Here is a 17,747-nt window from a genome sequence, read left to right as displayed (position 1 = left end):
TACCAGCAGAGGCGAGGCAGGCTGGGGATTACAAATGGCCCAAGAGATGGTGACATCTAACTGTATTCAGAATTTAGAGGAAAGTCATTTCAGAACCAGAGATCAGAGCATTCACAGAAGCTGGAAGTCAAGGCTTGACAGCCATGATCCATAAATGTCAGGAAACCTTACATTTTAGAGGCCCACCAGGGAAAAGTTTTATATATGGGGATCCACAATTCCATGGAGCAACCAATCCACCACCTCTAATGTAAGATGAATCTATTTCAAACACCTGATAAGTAGATTGCCTAAAGGAGAGGGAAAGGAGGAGAAGGTCCCAAATTCTGATTACAATTTTGTGCTTTGGCTAAAACCCATGACCATTTTAACCCCAGAATTATATGCTGTAAAGAAACCAGCCTAAGAGCTAGAAGAGGGCATCATAAAGCAATAACAACAACAACCAAATTAGTGTTTACTGAGTGCTAACTGTATGCCAGGCACAGATCCAACCATATCTAATAACATAACTATTATTTATTTAGCCCTCATCAACATTCCTTAGTCATGCTGTGATTATCCTTACCTTGTTGATAAGGAAAGTAAGGCACAAAGAGATCAAGGAAATTACCCATAACCACAAAGTTAGTAGGTATGCAAGGGCACAAAGTGACCTACCAGCTATTGTTGGAAAGGGTACTCTGGTTAATCCCTCAGAATAATTCCCATATGATTAGATTTCCCATGGGAATTCAGTCAATAAATAATAGATTGGGGCAGATTAGATGTAGATGTATGTAGACTTACAGGTGGGAAGTAGATGTATTTATTTAATGGCGTTTGTTCCAGTGCATGCCTTCATGACTACTTTAAAGTGGTGGACATTGGGCAGGATTTTTATGTGACTGTGATTTGCAGTGTAAGGTCACATCAGAGTTTTGCATGACCCCTCTCTTGCCCTTTAGCTTCTATTCCAGGTGACTAACCCTGGTATCAAGTATGAGTACACAATCCGGAAGGATGGCCTTGACAATGACGTGGAGAAGCTGGTGTATTTCTGGCAGTATGGTCGCTGGACAGAGTGCAGTGTAACATGTGGAACAGGTGAGAACAGATGCTCTCTCTATGAACCACGTCAGCTTCGGAATAAGCCACAGAAATAGTTCAAGCCGGCAATTTGCACTCATGCCCCTGGGTCTGCAGGGTTCTACAAAGATGGCCCAGGGGCTTCTATGAGTAGTAAATGTGTCAGACATGGTATAAACAAAGAGGCAGGTTTGTTTGTTTGTTTGTTTTTTAATCAGCTTTATATACTATACTCATGAAACATTTTGTTTACATAAAGAGTTACAAGTCTTTTATTTATTTTCTATATTTATTTATTTGGCTTTGCCGGGTCTTCATTTTAGCATGTGGGATTTTCAGTTGTGGTATGCTAACTCTTATTTGCAGCATGTGGGATCTAGTCCCCTGACCAAGGGTGGAACCCAGGCTCCCTGCATTGGGAGCTTGGAGTCTTAGCCACTGGACTGCCAGGGAAGTCCCTACATGTCTTTTTATTTACTTATTTATTTACTTTTAATTGGAGGATAATTGCTTTACAATATTCTGTTGGTTTCTGCCATACATCAACATGAATCAGCCATGGGTATACCCATGTCCCCTCCCTCTTGAACCTCCCTCCCACCTCCCACCCCATCCCAACCCTCAAGGGCGTCATGGAGCTCAAATCTGGTGCTTAGCAACAACCTGTGTGTCTTTTTAAAAAGTAAAACATAAAGATTTATAACTGGTCTAGTTGAGGACCACAGAAGTCAAACCACCTACAGAGGCATCCTTTCAATTACGGCCACATCCAGACCATAACCAGCTCTCCTGATTCCTAGCCCAATGGTCTTCTTCTGTCTCCAACTGATCAGTTTTTCATACCTACAGGAATAATAGTTTTCTCTCATAAAATCAAGCATTGGAGAGGTTCCTTGCTGTTAAGTATGTCAGGATAGGACAAGTTCTGCTGCAGTAACAAATCAAAATCTTAGGAACACAGTGAAGGTTTATTTTTATCCCATTCTAAATCTGACATATATCAGATGACCCTGCTTTGTCTTGTAGCTGAGACATCTGAAATTGCACCACTGGGAGGGCAGAAATTGAAGAGGCAGACTGGCCCTTCATAATGGCCATGGCCTGGAGTGATGCAGACCGCTTCTGCTTAGGTTTGATTGGCCTCAGCCCTGTAGGCACAGTCCTGCTGCAGACAGATGCTAGAAGCTGGACAGGAGCACGTGGACATTTGTAGAACACGGACTCTCAAGGTCTCTGAAGGCAGGAGTTGGGGCTGTTCTGGTACTTGGGGCTCTTCACTCATCTGGGGGCTTTAATAGTAAACTCTAACTCTCTTTTCTTCTTTTGGATCCTGTCCAAGTCTGTTCTGGAATTTTCTGCCTCTATTGTTACTACTGCCTATAAAATGAGGGCAACTAGCACTAGGGCTAAGGAACCTGCCTGCCAAAGCAGGAAACATAAGAGAAGCGGCTTCGATCCCTGGATCAGGAAAATCCCCTGGAGGAGGGCAAAGCAACCCACTCCAGTATTTTTGCCTGGAGAATCCCATGGACAGATTGGCGGGCTACAGTCTATTGGGTTGCAAAGAGTCAGACACAACTGAAGCGACTTAGCACGCATGCATGCATTGTTACTACTGCCTATAAAACAAGGACAACTATATGCTGAAATGCCAGAATCAGCAATACAGCAAAGAGAATCAAAGTGATGGAGTAAAGGAGCCAGGAGAATACAGCCTCCTTCTCCCTGGCTTCCTCTCATATACTTTGCTCCACTTGTCCACTTGCTCCTTCTACCCTCTGCCCCCCGGGAGGTAATCATGGAAAGAGATCCAGCGACAGTGAGACAATTTTTGTATTACTGATTTCTTTCTTTCCCTCCTTCAGTATAGAAAACCAAGAGCTAACCTTTGGAATGGAGAAGGAAATGGCAACCTACTCCAGTATTCTTGCCTGGAGAATCCCATGGACAGAGAAGCCTGGTGGGCTACAGTCCATGGGTCACAAAGAGTTGGACATGAGTGAGCACACAGCACACAACCTTTAGAAATAACAGGTCATATGTTCATTTCAAAATGCGTGATGTTTTGAAAACCCCAAACCTCTGGAAATCTGTCCAGGTCAAATGTGCACTGACAGCAGCCTCAGGGGCATCCGTGAGAGCCTGTCCTGCTGTTCCCGCCAAGGATGCTGCCTAGGAGGACTGAACAGGCTGAGAAGCAAAAGCTACTTAAGCAGAAAATAAGAAAATATTTCCCTGAGGACCAGCTGTGAGGAACATGAAGTCATTGAGACTTCATTGTGGTTAACAAATACTTTTTCAATTTTGCATCCCTTTTGTTCTCTTTTCTGTGCAAGGATTGTTGTTGTTTAGTTGCTAAGTTGTGTCCCACTCTTTTGCAACCCCACGGACCGTAGCCTGCTAGGCTCCTCTATCCTAGGATTTTAAGCTTTAAGTTTGAATCATTTGTCCCGGGACACCACAGAAAGAAACTCAGCCAGCCCTGCCTTAGCAGGGCCTCCTCAGAGAAGAAGAGAACATCATCCACCCCCTCCTGCTATTTCAGCATGGGTTGGACCCTTTGCATGACTTGTGTGATATTTCAGAACAGGGGAAATACAATATAAATGGCTGATTGGTGTGAGAATCATAAAGGTACATCTGCAGTTAGCAAGGATATGCAACAGCCTTACCAAGTGTGAATTGGGCCTTTGGTTTTGATACACCCTGATCCTTCAGTTGCACCTCGGCCAACTTGGGCAAATGTCACTCTGCTTATTAAACCTTAGCAGAGCAATCATAGTGTCCACATGCTCACCTGAATTTCAGCCTCTTCTATCTATTCAAATAGCACTGTGCTGTCTTTGTTCTGGCAGAGAAGAGTGACAGCGTATCTACCTTTGTACTCTCAGACACAGAGAATGAAATGCTAATATTTACACAGGACACTTATTGTTAAATATAAAGATGGAAGCATGCCTGAAACACTGAATCATTTGGTGGTGTATTTTTATGTCAGATTAAAACTTTATATATTATAAAACTAACTTAAATACATTAATGAAAAAAATTTTTTTAAATCAGCATCCTAACACATATGCACTTTGGCATTTTGCTTTATTGCCCTTCAATATTCTTGTTTCTCATCATAGATGTTTATGTGAAATAAAGTGAAGTTGCTCAGTAGTGTCCAACTCTTTGCAACCCCATGAACTGTAGCCTGCCAGGCTCCTCCACCCATGGGATTTTCCAGGCAAGAGCACTGGAGTGGGTTGCCATTTCCTTCTCCAGTAGATGTTTATAGTTGTGTGCATGTGGATGGATTTATGTACACAGACACACATGTTTTCATTTAACACCCTAACATAGGTACCTTTCCATGTATTATTCAGTCTCCAGAGCAATCATTTTTAGGGACACATTATATTTCATTGGCAAGACAAAGCAAAATTCCCTTAGCCAATTCCTTATTGATCATCACCCTGTAATCAGCATCTTTGGGCCCACGTAAAGAATGATCTCATTAAATGTTAATTTGTAAATGTAATTTCTAGGTTCAAAAAGTAAGATATACCAACTATTAAGAAATTTATTATCAAATTGATTCCCGTAGTAAAAGGGTTGCAAATAGAGAGTAGCAATCATTTTATTTTATTTTATTCATTTTGTTATTGTGTTGTTTTAGTTTTACACTTTTTCACAGGAAAATATTTCAAACATCCCAGCAAAAAAAGGAGAATGCCATAACAAACTCCTGTATATCAACCACTCAAGTTTATCAGATCTTATTATTATGTTATGTTTATTTCAATCTTCATTTTTAAAGAATAAAAAAGTGCACAAATATACTTAAAGAGCACTCCCTAATTCCACTCTCTTTCCTTCCTCTCAGAGTTAACTAGGGTCAATGTTTTGTTTCCATGTGGGAGAAACTCTAGAGGAATGGCAAAGAGAAAGAAGATCTTGGCAGTCATCTGGGGAATTAATATTAGTGGCTTGAAATAAAAGTAAGGTGGTACACACTGCTATATTTAAAATGGATAACCAACAAGGCCCTGCTGTGTAGCACATGGAACACTGCTCAATGTTATGCGGCAGCCTGGATGGTGTTGGGGGATTGGAGGAGAAAAGATAAGTGTATATATATGGCTAGGTCCCTTTGTGGTTTACTTGACACATCACAACATTTTTTGTTAATTGGTTATACCTCAATAAAAAAGAAAAAGTTTAAAAGTAAGTAAATAAAAGGAATCCAAATTGGAAAAGAAGAAGTAAAACTCTCACTGTTTGCAGAGGTCATGCTCCTCTACATGGAAAACCCTAAAGACTCCACCAGAAAATTAATAGAGCTAATCAATCAATACAGTAAAGTTGCAGGATATAAAATCAACACAAAGAAACCCCTTGCATTCCTATACACTAATAATGAGAAAGTAGAAAAAGAAATTAAGGAAACAATTCAATTCACCATTGCAACGAAAAGAATAAAAGACAGGAATATATCTACCTAAAGAAACTAAAGACCTATATATAGAAAATTATAAAACACTGGTGAAAGAAATCAAAGAGGACACTAATAGATGGAGAAATATACCATGTTCATGGATCAGAAGAATCAATATAGTGAAAATGAGTATACTACCCAAAGCAATCTATAGATTCAATGCAATCCCTATCAAGCTACCAGTGGTATTTTCACAGAGCTAGAACAAATAATTTCACAATTTGTATGGAAATACAAAAAAATCTCAAATAGCCAAAGCAATCTTGAGAAAGAAGAATGGAACTGGAGGAATCAACCTGCCTGACTTCAGGCTCTACTACAAAGCCACAGTCATCAAGACAGTATGGTACTGGCACAAAGACAGAAATATAGATCAATGGAACAAAATAGAAAGCCCAGAGATAAATCCACACACCTATGGACACCTTATCTTTGACAAAGGAGGCAAGAAAATACAATGGAGTAAAGACAATCTCTTTAACAAGTGGTGCTGGGAAAACTGGTCAACCACTTGTAAAAGAATGAAACTAGAACACTTTCTAACACCATGCACAAAAATAAACTCAAAATGGATTAAAGATCTAAACGTAAGACCAGAAACTATAAAACTCCTGGAAGAGAACATAGGCAAAACACTCTCTGACATAAATCACAGCAGGATCCTCTATGACCCACTTCCCAGAATTTTGGAAATAAAACCAAAAATAAACAAATGGGACCTAATTAAAATTAAAAGCTTCTGCACAACAAAGGAAACTATAAGCAAGGTAAAAAGACAGCCTTCAGAATGGGAGAAAATAATAGCAAATGAAGCAACTGACAAACAACTAATCTCAAAAATATACAAGCAACTCCTGCAGCTCAATTCCAGAAAAATAAACGACCCAATCAAAAAATGGGCCAAAGAACTAAATAGACATTTCTCCAAAGAAGACATACAGATGGCTAACAAACACATGAAAAGATGCTCAACATCACTCATTATCAGAGAAATGCAAATCAAAACTTCAATGAGGTACCATTTCACACCAGTCAGAATGGCTGCAATCCAAAAGTCTACAAGTAATAAATGCTGGAGAGGGTGTGGAGAAAAGGGAACCTTCTTACACTGTTGGTGGGAATGCAAACTAGTACTGCCAATATGGAGAACAGTGTGGAGATTCCTTAAAAAACTGGAAATAGAACTGCCTTATGACCCAGCAATCCCACTGCTGGGCATACACACTGAGGAAACCAGAATTGAAAGAGACACATGTACCCCAGTGTTCATCACAGCACTGTTTATAATAGCCAGGACATGGAAACAACCTAGATGTCCATCAGCAGATGAATGGATAAGAAAGCTGTGGTACATATACACGATGGAGTATTACTCAGCCATTAAAAAGAATACATTTGAATCAGTTCTAATGAGATGGATGAAACTCGAGCTGATTATACAGAGTGAAGTAAGCCAGAAAGAAAAACACCAATACAGTATACTAACACATATATATGGAATTTAGAAAGATGGTAACAATAACCCTGTATGTGAGATAGCAAAAGAGACACAGATGTATAGAACAGTCTTTTGGACTCTGTGGGAGAGGGAGAGGGTGTGATGATTTGGGAGAATGGCATTGAAACATGTATAATATCATATAGAAAATGAATCGCCAATCTAGGTTTGATGCAGGGTGCAGGATGCTTGGGGCTGGTGCACTGGGATGACCCGGAGCGATGGTGTGTGTGTGTGTGTGTGTAGGGGGGTGGGTGGGAGGGGGGTTTGGGATTGGGAACATGTGTACACCCATGGTGGATTCATGTTGATGTGTGGCAAAACCAATACAATATTTTAAAGTAAAAATAATAATTAAAATAAATAAAAGTAAGGTGTTACAGGTAGAAAAATTATACAAATGTGGAGATATTTAGGAGGTGGAGTAGCCTGGACTTAGTGGTTGATTCAGTTTATCTGTTGGTAGTGAGTTTTTTGAGCCTGAGGGATGGTTGAAAGGTAACACTCAGTGTTCTCCTTTGCATAACTGGCTAAATGTGGTTTTACTCACTGAAGCAGGGAGATGTGACAAGAAACATTTCTAAAGAGTTTATAATTATGTGAATTCAGTTAAAGTGCGTGTGAGATGTCCAAGTGAAAATATCCAAAGGCAGCAAGTAGCATGCTTATTTTAAAATATATGTCAGATTGCCGTCTTTTTCAGTTTGGACTGCTATTACAAAACACAACAGACTGGGAAGCTTCATTTCTCACAGTTCCGGAGGCTAGAAATTCCAAGGTCAAGGTGCTCACAGATTCAGTTCACAGTGAGAATCTTCTGACTTGTTGGCTACTTCTCACTGTATCCTTACATGGCAGAGAGAGCAAGACTCTCGTGTCCCTTCTCCTTTACATAAGGGTGTCTGTTCTGTCTTAAGGATCTTACCCTCATGACCCAATTACCTCCCACATGCCCTACCTGCAAATACCATGACACTGGGTGGGGGAGGTGGTAGGACTTCAACATATGAATTTTCATATGTTCAACAAATGTCCATTCCATACCACTGTCCTATCAAACATATTTTATCCAGAGTAAATTCCTGTTGTAATTATTTTACTGTCCTTCAGTTCAGTTCAGTCACTCAGTTGTGTCCAACTCTTTGTGACCCCATTAACTGCAGCATGCCAGGCCTCCCTGTCCATCACCAACTCCTGGAGTCTACCCAAACTCATGTCCATTGAGTCAGTGATGTCATCCAACCATTTCATCCTCTGTCATCCCCTTCTCCTCCTGCCCTCAGTCTTTCCCAACATCAGGGTCTTTTCCAATGAGTCAGCTCTTTGCATCAGGTGGCCAAAGAATTGGAGTTTCAGCTTCAACATCAGTCCTTCCAATGAACACCCAGGACTGATCTCCTTTAGGATGGACTAGTTGGATCTCCTTACAGTCCAAGGAACTCTCAAGAGTCTTCTCCAACACTACAGTTCAAAAGCATCAATTCTTCTGCACTCAGCTTTCTTTATAGTCCAACTTGTACATCCATACATGACCACTGGAAAAACCATAGCCTTGACTAGACAAACCTTTGTTGACAAAGTAATGTCTCTGTTTTTTAATATGCTGTCTAGGTTGGTCATAACTTTCCTCCCAAGGAGTAAGTGTCTTTTAATTTCATGGCTGCAGTCACCATCTTCAGTGATTTTTGAGCTCAAAAAAATAAAGTCAGCCACTGTTTCCACTCTTTCCCCATCTATTTGCCATGAAGTGATGGACCAGATGCCGTGATCTTAGTTTTCTGAATGTTGAGCTTTAAGCCAACTTTCTCACTCTCTTCTTTCACTTTGATCAAGAGGCTCTTTAGTTCTTCTTCACTTTCTGCCATAAGGGTGGTGTCCTCTGCATATCTGAGGTTATTGATATTTCTCCTGGCAGTCTTGATTCCAGCTTGTGCTTCATCCAGCCCAGCATTTCTCATGATGTACTCTGCATATAAGTTAAATAAGCAGGGTGATAATATACAGCCTTGATGTACCCATTTTCCTATTTGGAACCAGTCTGTTCCATGTCCAGTTCTAACTGTTGCTTCCTGACTTGTATACAGGTTTCTCAAGAGGCAGGTAAGGTGGTCTGGTATTCCCATTTCTTTCAGAATTTTCCATAGTTTGTGGTGATCCGTACAGTCAAAAGCTTTGGCACAGTCAATAAAGCAGAAATAGATGTTTTTCTGGAACTCTCTTGCTTTTTCAATTATATATTTCTTTATGGACTTTGGAATTATAATTTATGGGCTTGATTTAAGCATGATTTCCTATTTGTTGTTAAGTCACTAAGTTGTATCAAATTCTTTGCAACCCCATGGACTGCAGGATACCAGGCTCCTCTGTCCTCCACTGTCTCCCAGAGCTTGCTCAACCTCATGTTCTTTGATTCAATGATGCCATCCAACCATCTCATCCTCTGTCACCTCCTTCTCCTCCTGCTCTCAATTTTTCCCAGCATCAGCGTCTTTTCCAATGAGTCAGTTCTTCACATCAGGTGACCAAAGTATTGGAGCTTCAGCATTAGTCCTTCTAATGAATATTCAGGGTTGATTTCCTTTAGGATTGACTAGTTTGATCTTGCAGTCCAAGGTACTCTCAAGAGTCTTCCCCAGCACCACAATTTGAAAGCTTCAACTCTTTGGTTCTCAACCTTCTTTATGGACAAACTCTCCCTTTTGGATTCTTTTTATTTTTCTCTTTGCTGTCCTTTTCCTCCCCTTTACTCTCTATGTGCACCCACTTTTCCTAGTTTTGGCACTGTTTTCCTGACCACTCTATGGGACTTCATTTCAGGACAGTACTTGTTAAGGTGGTTCAGAGTTGCCTCTCCTTGTGACACTGAAAATACGTTAGGAATTACCACAGAGATGGCAGGCAGCTTGGTGGAGTGTTTATGTGACAAGCTGAGTCCTTACTTTGCCACCTTCCTAGGCCTGAAGTTCAGGAGTTAGGATCTAAGAAGTTTGTGGTGAGGGTGGTCTCCTTCCCACCTCAGGTGGAGGAGTTAAAGCTCTGAGACTTCACTGGAGCCAAGTACATGGCCACCACCAACAATAGCTTCTGATAGACCCTTCACTTAAGTCCTGCTCACCCTTTTGTCAGGATTTTTACCTACATTTTAGCATTGTGACATTTTTGTTTTCCCTTTTAAATAGTTCTAATTGAATACTTTTTATAATTTTGCATATTACTGAAGTACCAGTAATTTTACATATTTGTTATTTTTGTTCAGGGAAGTCACATCCAGCTATTTGCAACTCCATGGGCTGAAGCATGCCAGCCTTCCCTGTCCTTCACTATCTCCTGGAGTTTGCTCAAACTCATGTCCATTGATTCAGTGATACCATCCAACCATCTCATCCTCTGTTGCCTCCTAGTTCTCCTGCCTTCAATCTTTCCTAGCATCAGAGTGTTTCCCAGTGAGTTGACTCTTTGCCTCAGGTGGCCTAAGTATTGGAGTTTCAGCTTCAGCATCAGTCCTTCCAATGAATATTCAGGGTTGATTTCCTTTAGGATTGACTGGTATTATCTCCTTGCAGTCCAAGGAACTCTCAAGAGTCTTCTCCAACACCTACAAATTACTCTTGTCTATTTGGAGCAGAGAGCTACTAAAGTATAAATTCACTAAGATGTAATCAGTCATTGGCTTCTTATCTGGAAGGAGGCTTTTGAAGGAGAACCAAAATGATATGTTCCAAGGGAAAGATAGAGCTCTGCCTCTGCTGGCTCTGTCTTGACCTGCCAAAGAAAAAAGACTGGTGGGACGATGCCTGTGCCCATCCACCAAAGGCTGTCTCACGTCTCTAAATCAAGAGGCTTCCACTTCCCATCAGGCAACTTGTGTGTACAGTCAGCATCTTCTAGCAACTCTATATCTGTTGGCGTCAAGAGAATATTTTGCCTCCATACGTACCCCTTCTCCTTTTTTCAAAGATGAATTTAAACCAACGTGCCTCCAGGAACAAGAACAAAATGAGGAATCAAAAAAATATAGTTTGGGAGAAAATGCAATTATTTTTGTTGAAATGAGTGAAGGACAAGAAGCAAGTTATTGTAGATACAGCATTCTAATTAAACCTGGCAAAAAGGCAGCCTGCTTTTTCTGCTTTTATTTCATTAAAAGTTGAGGTAACTAAGGTACTTAAAATGAAATTTAGGATTTTAAAAAAATCCACTAAGATGTTATTTCCTTAGTCTATTTTAAATTTTTATCTTTGTTTGAGAGCAGAAATCTGTATGAAAAATTGGCAAGAGAATATTATAAATTTAGTTGATTATCATCAAAGCCAGCCCACTTATTTCCCACAGCCCACTTTTCAAAGAGAACTCAGAGTATAACAACAACAGTGTCTCCTTCTGTATGTGTTCATTCTTCTGTCCTCTCTGCCATATTTGATTTTACTCCTGCTTTATCTATTGGGCATTTCATGCAAAGATGGGCTCAATAAAGGACAGAAATGGTATGGACCTAACAGAAGCAGAAGATATTAAGAAGAGGTGTCAAGAAGACACAGAAGAACTGTACAAAAAGATCTTCACGACCAAGATAACCATGAAGGTGTGATCACTCCCACACACCTAGAGCCAGACATCCTGGAATGTGAAGTCAGGTGGGCCTTAGGAAGCATCACTACAAACAAAGCTAGTGGAAGTGATGGAATTCCAGTTGAGCTATTTCAAATTCTAAAAGATGATGCTGTGAAAGTGTTGCACTCAATATGTCAGCAAATTTGGAAAACTCAGCAGTGGCCACAGGACTGGAAAAGGTCAGTTTTCATTCCAATCCCAAAGAAAGGCAATACAAAAGAACGCTCATGCTACCACACAACTGCACTCATCTCACATGCTAGTAAAGTAATGCTCAAAATTCTCCAAGCCAGGCTTCAGCAATACGTGAACCATGAACTTCCAGATGTTCAAGCTGGTTTTAGGAAAGGCAGAGGAACCAGATATCAAATTGCCAACATCCGCTGGATCATGGAAAAAGCAAGAGAGTTCCAGAAAAACATCTATTTCTGCTTTATTGACTATGCCAAAACCTTTGACTGTGTGGATCACAATAAACTGTGGAAAATTCTGAAAGAGAAGGGAATACCAGACCACCTGACCTGCCTCTTGAGAAACCTGTATACAAGTCAGGAAGCAACAGTTAGAACTGGACATGGAACAACAGACTGGTTCCCAATAGGAAAAGGAGTAAGTCAAGGCTGTATATTGTCACCCTGCTTATTTAACTTATATGCAGAGTACATCATGAGAAATGCTGGACTGGAGGAAACACAAGCTGGAATCAAGATTTCCAGGAGAAATGTCAATAACCTCAGATATGCAGATGACACCACCCTTATGGCAGAAAGTGAAGAAGAACTAAAGAGCCTCTTGATGGATGTGAAAGAAGAGAGTGAAAAAGTTGGCTTAAAGCTCAACATTCAGAAAATGAAGACCATGGCATCTGGTCCCATCACTTCATGGGAAATATATGGGGAAACAGTGGAATCAGTGTCAGACTTTATTTTTCTGGGCTCCAAACACTGCGGATGGTGATTGCAGCAATGAAATTAAAAGACGCTTGATCCTTGGAAGGAAAGTTACAACCAACCTAGACAGCATATTCAAAAGCAGAGACAACACTTTGCCAACAAAGGTCTGTCTAGTCAAGGCTATGGTTTTTGCAGTAGTCACGTATGGATGTGAGAGTTGGACTATAAAGAAAGCTGAGCACAGAAGAGTTGGTGCTTTTGAAGTGTGGTATCGGAGAAGACTCTTGAGAGTCCCTTGGACTGTGAGGAGATCCAACCAGTCCATCCTAAAGGAGACTGGTCCTGGGTGTTCATTGGAGGGACTGATGTTGAAGCTGAAACTCCAATACTTTGGCCACTTGATGCAGAGAGCTGACTCTTTGAAAAGACCCTGATGCTGGGAAAGACTGAGGGCAGGAGGAGAAGGAGACGACAGAGGATAAGATGGCTGGATGGCATCACCGACACAATGGACATGGGTTTGGGTGGACTCCGGGAGTTGGTGATGGACAGGGAGGCCTGGCAAGCTGCAGTTAATGGGGTCACAAAGAGTCAGACACGACTGAGCAACTGAACTGAACTGAACTATCTCTGGGCGTGACTTTAGGGTGACTCTGGGAGAATTTAGGATGAGCTGTACCTTGGGAAAGGTTGGAAGAACAAGCACTACCATTCATTACAAGAGGCTTCTTGAAGAAAATTTATCCCAGTCACCAGTCAAAAGATCAACCGTGAAAGTATAACCAATGGATTATCTGTGGAGGAACAGCTGCAGAAATGGCTCAACACAGATACTGTGTTGAGCTTTAGGAAACTTCAGGACTCCTTACTAAACAGAAATATTTTGGCAAAGCCTCAAGCTCACTTTTGTAAGAATGTAAAAGCCATGCTGCTGCTGCTAAGTCACTTCAGTCATGTCTGACTCTGTGCGACCCCATAGACAACCATCAGATCAGATCAGAGATCAGATCAGCCGCTCAGTCATGTCCGACTCTGCAACCCCATGAATCGCAGCACGCCAGGCCTCCCTGTCCATCACCAACTCCCGGAGTTCACTTAAACTCATGTCCATCGAGTCGGTGATGCCATCCAGCCATCTCATCCTCTGTTGTCCCCTTCTCCTCCTGCCCCCAATCCCTCCCAGCATCAGAGTCTTTTCCAGTGAGTCAACTCTTCGCATGAGGTGGCCAAAATACTGGAGTTTCAGCTTTAGCATCAGTCCTTCCAAAGAACACCCAGGGCCGATCTCCTTTAGAATGGACTGGTTGGATCTCCTTGCAGTCCAATGGACTCTCAAGAGTCTTCTCCAACACCACACTTCAAAAGCATCAATTCTTTGGCACTCAGCTTTCTTTATAGTCCAATTCTCACACCCATACATGACCACTGGAAAAACCATAGCCGTGACTAGGCAGACCTTTGTTGGCAAAGTAATATCTCTGCTTTTCAATATGCTATCTAGGTTGGTCATAACTTTCCTTCCAAGGAGTAAGCATCTTTTAATTTCATGGCTGCAGTCACCATCCGCAGTAATTTTGGAGCCCCCCAAAATAAAGTCTGACACTGATTCCACTGTTTCCCCATCTATTTCCCATGAAGTGATAGGACCAGATGCCATGATCTTCGTTTTCTGAATGTTGAGCTTTAAGCCAACTTTTTTGCTCTCCACTTTCACTTTCATCAAGAGGCTTTTTAGTTCCTCTTCACTTTCTGCCATAAGGGTGGTGTCATCTGCATATCTGAGGTTATTGACATTTCTCCCGGAAATCTTGATTTCAGCTTGTGCTTCCTCCAGCCCAGCGTTTCTCATGATGTACTCTGCATATAAGTTAAATAAGCAGGGTGACAATATACAGCCTTGACTTACTCCTTTTCCTATTTGAAACCAGTCTGTTGTTCCATGTCCAGTTCTAACTGTTGCTTCCTGACCTGTATACAGGTTTCTCAAGAGGCAGGTCAGGTGGTCTGGTATTCCCTTCTCTTTCAGAATTTTCCACAGTTTATTGTGATCCACACAGTCAAAGGTTTTGGCATAGTCAATAAAGCAGAAATAGATGTTTTTCTGGAACTCTCTTGCTTTTTCCATGATCCAGCGGATGTTGGCAATTTAATCTCTGGTTCCTCTGCCTTTCCTAAAACCAGCTTGAACATCTGGAAGTTCATGGTTCACGTATTGCTGAAGCCTGGCTTGGAGAATTTTGAGCATTACTTTACTAACGTGTGAGATGAGTGCAATTGTGCGGTAGCTTGAGCATTCTTTGGCATTGGCTTTCTTTGGGATTGGCATGGAAACTGACCTTTTCCAGTCCTGTGGACACTGCTGAGTTTTCCAAATTTGCTGACATATTGAGTGCAAGACTTTCACAGCATCATCTTTCAGGACTTGAAATAGCTCAACTGGAATTCCTTCACTTCCACTAGCTTTGTTTGTAGTGATGCTTTCTAAGGCCCACTTGACTTCACATTCCAGGATGTCTGGCTCTAGGTAAGTGATCAGACCATTGTGATTATCTTGGTCATGAAGATCTTTTTTGTACAGTTCTTCTGTGTCTTCTTGCCACCTCTTCTTAATATCTTCTGCTTCTGCTAGGTCCAGACCATTTCTGTTCTTTATCGAGCCCATCTTTGCATGCAATGTTCCCTTGGTATCTCCAATTTTCTTGAAGAGATCTCTAGTCTCTCCCATTCTGTTTTTTCCTCTATTTCTGTACATTGATCGCTGAGGAAGGCTTTCTTATCTCTCCTTGCTATTCTTTGGAACTCTGCATTCAGATGCTTATATCTTTCCTTTTCTCCTTTGCTTTTCATTTCTCTTCTTTTCACAGCTATTTGTAAGGCCTCCTCAGATGGCCATTTTGCTTTTTTGCATTTCTTTTCCATGGGGATGGTCTTGATCCCTGTCTCCTGTACAATGTCACGAACCTAATTCCATAGTTCATCAGGCACTCTATCTATCAGATCTAGTCCCTTAAATCTATTTCTCACTTCCACTGTATAATCATAAGGGATTTGATTTAGGTCATACCTGAATGGTCTAGTGGTTTTCTCTACTTTCTTCAATTTAAGTCTGAATTTGGCAATAAGGAGTTCATGATCTGAGTCAAAGTCAGCTCCCGGTCTTGTTTTTGCTGACTCTATAGAGCTTCTCCACATTTGGCTGCAAAGAATATAATCAATCTGATTTCAGTGTTGACCATCTGGTGATGTCATGTGTAGAGTCTTCTCTCGTGTTGTTGGAGCATGGTGTTTGCTATGACCAGTGCATTCTCTTGGCAAAATTCTGTTAGCCTTTGGCCTGCTTCATTCCGTGTTCCAAGGCCAAATTTGCCTGTTACTCCAGGTGTTTCTTGACTTCCTACTTTTGCATTCCAGTCCCCTATAGTGAAAAGGACATCTTTTTTGGGTGGTAGTTCTAAAAAGTCTTATAGGTGTTCATAGAACCAACTGTTGAGCTTCTTGGGGTTAGACTTGGATAGACAGCCATAGTTTTGCCCTATTCTAACCTCAGTACTGCAGGAAGCTTCTAGTTGTAATACATTCTAACCAAAATTGCGTTATGTCTAGTAAAAAACTTACAGCAGTGGCACTACTGTGAGACAGTGAGTCGTCACCTCTGAGTGTGACCTTTGACAGTTCTGTGCTCTGTGGTCTTCTCAAAAAGAACATTTCCCACTGCGCTACTCTGGACATCACCTGGCTTGGCTGAATTCTCTCTGGAGTATAATCGTTGTCCCTTTGTTTTAGAAACAGCATGTTCTGATAGGAAAAGGCAAATACTGACAATTCCAAAGACCATGGGAAGCTCCTGGAGATTGCTAGAACTGTTTTAAACTGCCTTAGAAACTAGATCATGTTCATTATAAATAAATGCATGTAGAACAGATACCTACAGTCACTGAAACTAGTTCTTACAGGGTCTGACAGTATTGCTACGAAGGCTCAAAATAATCATACATTTGGGATATAGCCACATATCCTTGATAAAGGGTGAGAATAACACGTTAGGGCAAGTATTTCTAATCCTGATAGGTGACCATATATTGGTTGTTCATGCTCGTCGTTCAGTCCAGCTCTTTGCGACCCCATGGACTATAGCACCGGGCTCCCTTGTCCATAGGATATTGCAGACAAGAATAGTGGACTGGGTTGCCATTCCCTCCTCCAGGTGATCTTCTCTACCCAGGGATCAAACGCACATCTCTTGCATTGGCAGGCAGAGTCTTTACCACTGAGCCACCTGGGAAGCCCATAGTGATGCTTAGAAGACAGAAAATCAGAGTCAGATACTTCGTTTACTTTTGGATTCATGTCAATCTATGCCAAAACCAATACAGAATTGTAAAGTAAAAATTAAAAATAAATAAATAAATTTAAAAAAAAAAAAATCAGACTTATCTTGGTGCTATTCCATCTGACTTTGTCCTCTCTTAATTGTCAAGTAGAATTTTTTAAAAAATGAAAGTGTTAGTCACTTAGTCATGTCCAGCTCTTTTCGTCCCCATGGACTGAGCCCACCAGGCTCCTCTGTCCATGGAATTCTCTAGGCAAGAATATTGGAGTGGGTTGCCATGCCCTTCTTCTGTCTTCCCGACCCAGGGATAGAACCCACGTCTCCTGCGTTGCAGGCAGATTCTTTACCATCTGAATCAACAGGGAATCCCCTTGTCCTCTGTAATTGTCAAGTTGGATCAACCAAGTCCAGATATTAACCCCCCCAAAATGTCAAAATATACATGTTTCAATATGTAGGACTTCATAAAAATAATAGGATTCATTGAGACAGATTTAAATATATGCTCTGGAATAAGGATTATATAGTTTACCATATGCATAAATATATAAAATAAACCACTAGTTGTACACAGTAGAGATCTGATAATTTTCTAGTTGCCCTTTACTAATGAACTATTGAGAACTCTTAGCCTAGAGTAGCTGATCTTTTTTTTTTCTTTTTTTAGTGTTTGCCCTAGAATTAGCAATATATGTTTACAGCTAATCCAAATGCACTTTCAAATATTAATAGCACTATAGCACTTTATAGGCAGTAAGAATACCTTGTAATAACAAAATAATCCTAGTTACTGCCTCTTGTGTATTATATCATTTCTGTCATTCATTTCATTTGTATATGTACCTAAGCCCATATACATATGTA

At 40.9% G+C, this 17,747-nt stretch overlaps 1 protein-coding gene across 1 annotated transcript in view; it reads left to right on the top strand.

Annotated features, from left to right (window-relative positions):
• Nucleotides 1-17,747, top strand: part of ADAMTS12 (ADAM metallopeptidase with thrombospondin type 1 motif 12) — a 387,436-nt gene that overhangs the window by 278,294 nt on the left and 91,395 nt on the right. The window contains exon 16 of the mRNA XM_040262292.1: nucleotides 948-1,086. Coding sequence (XP_040118226.1) covers nucleotides 948-1,086 — 139 coding nt within the window. The remainder of the gene's footprint in view (nucleotides 1-947; nucleotides 1,087-17,747) is intronic.

Source organism: Oryx dammah, unplaced genomic scaffold (assembly GCF_014754425.2).
Source record: "Oryx dammah isolate SB20612 unplaced genomic scaffold, SCBI_Odam_1.1 HiC_scaffold_20, whole genome shotgun sequence".
NCBI lineage: Eukaryota > Metazoa > Chordata > Mammalia > Artiodactyla > Bovidae > Oryx > Oryx dammah.
The sequence above is the reverse complement of the archived record's forward strand: the minus strand, read 5'-3'. Positions and strand labels throughout refer to the sequence as shown.